The sequence below is a fragment of the Grammomys surdaster genome, unplaced genomic scaffold (genome assembly GCF_004785775.1).
Source record: "Grammomys surdaster isolate TR1022 unplaced genomic scaffold, NIH_TR_1.0 170, whole genome shotgun sequence".
In the NCBI taxonomy this organism is placed as follows: Eukaryota; Metazoa; Chordata; class Mammalia; order Rodentia; family Muridae; genus Grammomys; species Grammomys surdaster.
Genome location: NW_021604618.1, coordinates 21,955,701 through 21,961,700, shown reverse-complemented (window position 1 = coordinate 21,961,700; position 6,000 = coordinate 21,955,701). Strand labels below are relative to the sequence as shown.

Sequence of the window (6,000 nt, the reverse complement as noted above, 5' to 3'; positions counted from 1 at the left end):
CTTTTTTTTTTTTTTTTTTTTTTTTGGTTTTTGAGACAGGGTTTCTCTGTGTAGCCCTGGCCATCCTGGAACTCACTCTGTAGACCAGGCTGGCCTCGAACTCAGAAATCCGCCTGCCTCTGCCTCCCAAGTGCTGGGATTACAGGCGTGCGCCACCACTGCCCGGCCCATATAAATCTTTAAAAAAAAAAAAAAAAAAGAGCATGGGCTGTGGAGGGGATTGTGTACACAATGCTGCCTAATGTGTGTGAGGCCCTGGGTGCCATCCCCAAGTTTACACACACATAGAGAATTAGAACTAGAATATGGCATACACGTGTGTGTGTGTGTTCATATTGGGAGGTAGGCAAGAGTGGTATGTAATAAAATACCTTTATTCAGCCCTTTGATGAAGGCAAGAAGCCTGGAAGTGGTTTGACCCAGATCCAGGAACCAGTGGCAGAGGTCTTCCAGGCTGTATTCCCAGGCCAGGGTGTCCTCCATCTGACTACCTTATCATTTATTAATCCACTTGGAACTTCATTAGCTACTGGAAATTTACTGTTATTTAATTGTTCCTATTATTTATTATTATTATTTTTCCCTTTTGAAAAGTGTGTAGTCTTCTCTAAGAAACCCAGGGCCTACACTGCCCCGAGCCCTTCTGACACCGACTTCCATCCTCAGCCCTCTTTCCGCAGAGTGCACTGGATCCTCTGAACTGGGGTTCCAGGCGGTTGTGAGTCATTGTGTGGGTGCAGGGAACTCAACCTGACCAAGCTCTCTCCAACAACAGCTGGTGCTCCTAACCACTCACCTGTCTCTCTGCCCTGGCTTTGCTTTTTTTTTTTTTTTTTTTAATCTAGGTGAAAATAAAGAGTTCACAGAGTCCGAGATATGCTAGCCTCATGAAATGGATCTGTGAATAGAGCAACCATCTCTACTTAAGTATAACTGACACATAACAGACTATACATATTCACCAAATTCTTTAGAAATTACAAACCTAAAGAGACAAACTTTGTTCTTGTCTCCTATTTTGGAAAACTGCTCTCTCCTTGCTAGGCTAAAACTAGTTGCCTTAATACGTCACCAATCCAGGAACGCATCTGTGACAAAGCTGTTCCTGTCCCCACAGTAACATTCTCATCCCATGTCCTACAATTGCTTACAAATCGAAATATTAGAAAAAAACAGGGCTGGAAAGATAGCCCAGTGGTTAAGAGCACTGACTTCTCTACCAGAGGTCCTGAGTTCAATTCCCAGCAACCACATGGTGGCTCACAACCATCTGTAATGGGATCTGAGGCATTCTTCTAGTGTGTATCTGAAGACAGCTACAATGTACTCATATAAATGAAAAATAAATCTTTAAAAAAAAAAAAAGAAAAGAAACTAACTCTTCATTTCAAAATCATCTTTCTGGCAGACAGATCTGGACCACAGGATGAAAATATGCAACCTAGAATGGCTACTTCTGTCTTTTCAGCCCTCAAAGGCCACGGGTGTAACTTTCAGTAAAACAGTATATATAGTTCTCACTGAAAAAAAGCTATTCCCACTTCAAAACCAAAAGGCGAAGTCAACATCAGGTATGGTGGAAGCTGAGGAGCTGCCGCGGTTGGCGGCTGCTGGAAGACACACAGTCGCTTTTTGTTGGAGCATGGCTACTACTAGTAGGCTGCACATGTTCCAACAGAGGGGCCAACACACATGTGCACATAGGCATCACTGACTGGACTGAGTGGGTTATGCTTTCAAAAAGGACATATGTTGGGAGGGGGATGTTTTGAAGAGAATAAGAAAAGTGGAGGGAGAAGGCATATGTGGTCAAACACATCACATCCATGTATAAAATTCTCAAAAGAATAAGTAGTAAATACTATATGTTTTTGTTTTGTTTTTAAAGCTAGGGCCACAGGACAATACCATTGGCCTCCTGTTTTGGATTTTCTCACTGAAGTGTAGAAAAACTGAGTTGGTACTTAATCTGATCTGGGTAGGCTTCAACCTGTAAGTTTTTTGAAGATATAAAATGAGTTCTGATTTACTTAAGAGGAGAAAGTATCTTTCCTTTTAGATATATCTTGAAACACAATGTCCTAGCTACCTGGGGTCTTCTAGACTCAATGAAAGGACAGTTTCCTACTGTTCTAAACTTACAAAAAGAGAAAGACATGGTGAGCAATGCAAACCGTGCAGTCATCAGTCATAGCTGGGACACAGGGAAGCAGTCTCTGCAGCTAGCAGCTAGCAGCTAACAGGTGGATGACAGCCTCAGCGGCCTCTTGACTGACACCTCATCCAAGAAGAGACTAAACAGCAGAATTTACTTCAAAGTCCTTAGAATTAAATTGTTGCTAACAAGTTGATGCATCAACAACTGAGCTGTGTGACCCAGCCACACGATTTCCCTATGTCACTCAACACCTCAGAGACTGCCAGTTTGTAATTGGTTGAGATCACCCATCCGTGGAGACTCAGTGACCCATGGCAAGTCTTTCCAGGTCTTCTCCTGTGCCTTTTATTTGCAACAGGATTCTTTCCAAGGCAGGGATTAAAGAAATGTTTACTGAAAAGAAAGAACAACTGCTGCCCATAAAAATAAAGTCAGGACCCAAAATACACAGTTCTGAAATTTTCCCACATACCTGTAACAGCTCATCACGGGAGATCTTGTCATCTTTATCCAAATCATAGAGTCTGAAAGCAACTGGTATGAAAACACAAGAATACAGTGGGGAATTTTTAGTGCTTTGTCCTGTCTCAAAGAGCTGAACACACAAAGATAACAGACAGAAACTGATAGCCAATTAATAGATTTCCAAAGACAACTGCCATTCCTTATAGGACTTTTTTGCTTTGTTGTTGTTTTGGGTTTTGTTTTGTTTTGTTTTTTTGAGACAAGCTTTCGCTGTATAGCCCTGGCTGTCCTGGAACTCAGAAATCTGCCTGTCTCTGGGTCCCAAGTGCTGTGATTATAAGTGTGCCCCACCATGGCTCAATTTCTTAAATCTTTCAGTGTCTTTAAAAGTCCTGCCAGGGCCAGGTGTTGGTGGTGAATGCCTTTAACACCAGCACTAGAGAGACAGATCTCTGCGAGTTCAAGGCTACCCTGGTCTACTAATTGAGATTGAGAACAGCCAGGGTGGTTGTACATAAAAACTCTATCTTGAAAAACCAAGAGAGAGAGAGAGAGAAAGAGAGAGAGAAAGGGGGGAGGGGAGAGAGGCTGTAAGCATGTTAATTTTGATGAAATGTGGTCTGTCTTCCAATACAGAAAAATTAATAAAAGAAAGCCAAGAATCTTATAGTAGAATGAGGGAATAAAAAAAAAAAAAACTTCCCCTAACCCCCTTAAGTAGTTCTGTAAGTTAAGTCACTCACAACTCAGTGAAACCAAAAGGAGCCACACAAGGACTATGGCAGGGGCTCAGCAGAGCTTAGGAGAATGGGCTTGTTAGATCTTCTGTCAAGTGGGCAGTAATGGCGCACGCCTTTAATCCCAGCACTTGGGAGGCAGAGGCAGGGGTATTTCTGAGTTTGAGGACAGCCTGGTCTACAGAGTGAGTTCAGCCAGAGATACACAGAGAAACCATGTCTTGAAAAACCAAAAAAAAAAAAAAAAAAAATCTTCTGTCAAATTTCAAAATCTATTCTTCCTTCTACTAAGAACTGAAATTTCTTTTTTATTTGTTTTTGCATTTTGAGACAGAATTCTAATGTAGCTCAGGATAGCCTTAAACTCTTAATGTTTGCATCTGTACGTCTTAAGTGCTGGGATTACAGACATCACAGTGCCCAACAAGAACTGGAATTTCAAATAAAATCAACAAGACTCTGATGTCTATAAACACTACCCTTTCCCACCCCTGGAGCTGAGATTACGGCTGTGCACAATAACCCCAATAATAGTGACTTGTCATGGGGGGAGTTCCACTCCTCAGCAAGTGTCCTTAGTTCGAGCCATCTCTCATCCCTCCTGATTTAAGTTTCTCTCTTTAACAATATATGAGCCTTTTAGAAAGCAGGCTATACAAGAACCTCAGTGTAAGCGCGAGAATTCAGGAGTGTAAAAATCCATTGTTTTTTGCCATGATTAGGACCTACTGTGTGAATACTGTTTTGAGAACACTAGGTAATTTTGTAGGGATAAGAGATGAACTAACCTGCTGGGCGGTGGTGGTGCACGCCTTTAATCCCAGCACTTGGGAGGCAGAGGCAGGTGGATTTCTGAGTTTGAGGTACTGAGGCAGGAATGCATGTCAGAGAACACATGTCACATGCCTGTGAGACTCAGTTCTCTCCCTCTACCATGTGGGTTCTGGGATTTGAACTTAGGTTATTAGGCTTGGTGGCAGGTGCCTCCACCCCCTGAGTTATCACCATGACCCTTTTTTATTTTGGGTTTTTTTATTTGTTTGTTTTTTAGTCAGGGAGAATCTGTCACATAGGTCTGTCAGATCAGAAACTCATTATGTAGCTAAGGCTGCCCTGTAACTCAGAGATCTTCCTATTGTGACCAAAAGCAAGATCATCCAGGCCCTATATATCCCTGGCCCTTTTTAATTATTTTTTTTCCAGACAAAAATCTGGATACATTGCCTATCTGGCTTTGAATTTGTGATCCTCCAGCCTCAGTCTTCTAATCAGGTGGAATAATAGACATACCTATGTCCAACTAATTTTTTCTGTGTGTGCAGTAAAAATGATAAAATTTGTGATCTTTACAATTTAAGATATTTCACTAATGTTAAAAATACTCATTGTTGTGAACCAATGGCAAAGATACTTTCCTTTTTTAATGATTTATTTTTACTTTATGTGCATTGATGTTTTGTCTGCATGTCTGTCTGTCTATGTGAAGCTGTCAGATACCCTGGAACTGGAGTTACAGACAGTTTTAAGCTGCCACGTGGGTGCCTAGGGCCTCCGAAAGAACGACCAATGCTCTTAAGGGCAAAGCCATTTCTCCAGTCTCAGCAAGGATATTTTCAACTTACAATCTGAAACTCTAATATCTAATAATTTCCACTTTACTCTAACTAAGGAAAATTCTGAAAGACCTTTCGAAAAGGCAGGAAGAAGAAAAAGAAGGAGGAGGAGGGAGAGGAGGAGGAAGAAGAGGAGGAAAAGAAGGAAGAAGAGGAAGAGAAAGGAGAGGAGGAAGAGAAAGAAGAGGAGGAAGCCCCATAGCGGCTGCCAGGTAGGAAACCTATGCAATTGCAGATGTGAAGAAATTTCAGAAAAACACATTTTTTAAAAACTTTTTTTCTTGAAATGTGCATCCTGCTATATTGCCAAAGCTAGCTCTGAAAGGATCCTTGGCCTGCAGCTTCTCAAGTAGCTGGGAATGCAGGCACATACCTGATCCCAAACAGAAGACTGCTTTGTTTTGTCTTTGTTTTTTGAGACAGGGTCTCTATCCCAAGCTGGCCTTGAACTCACCTCCACAGCCAAGGATGACTTTGTATTTATTGATTGGTTGGTTGATTTTGGTTTTGAGACAGGGTTTCTCTGTATAGTCCTGGCTGTCCTGGAACTCACTCTGTAGACCAGGCTGGCCTCGAACTCAGAAATCTGCCTGCCTCTGCCTCCCAAGTGCTGGGATTAAAGGTGTGCGCCACCACCGCCCATCGAAACATTTTTTTTAATATTTTTGTAAAGTTTATTTATTTAACATGTATGGGTTTTTCTGTGTGTGTATTTTGTCTGTGCATCATGTGCACATTTGGTGCCCAAAGAGGCAAGAAGAAGCCATCGGATTTCTCTGAGACTGGAGTTATAGATGGTTGTGAGCTGCCATGTTTGTGCTGGGGTTGGAATATGGGTCCTAGTCCTATTAACCTGTGAGTCATGTCTGCAGCTTCCAGGAAGTGTTTGTATTTTAAAAGAAATGCTCAGGAGGGTATGGTGGTGCATCTTTTACTCCTAACGCTTGAGAGGCAGAGACAGACAGATCTCAGTTGAATTCAGAGGCCAGCCTTGTCCAAATATCAATTACAGACCAGCCAAGGCTAC

General features: G+C 42.0%; 1 protein-coding gene across 1 annotated transcript in view; it reads right to left on the bottom strand.

The window, feature by feature from the left end:
- The window catches only part of Chp1 (calcineurin like EF-hand protein 1), a 34,230-nt gene that overhangs the window by 4,207 nt on the left and 24,023 nt on the right, over positions 1–6,000 (bottom strand). The window contains exon 5 of the mRNA XM_028767050.1: positions 2,631–2,692. Coding sequence (XP_028622883.1) covers positions 2,631–2,692 — 62 coding nt within the window. The remainder of the gene's footprint in view (positions 1–2,630; positions 2,693–6,000) is intronic.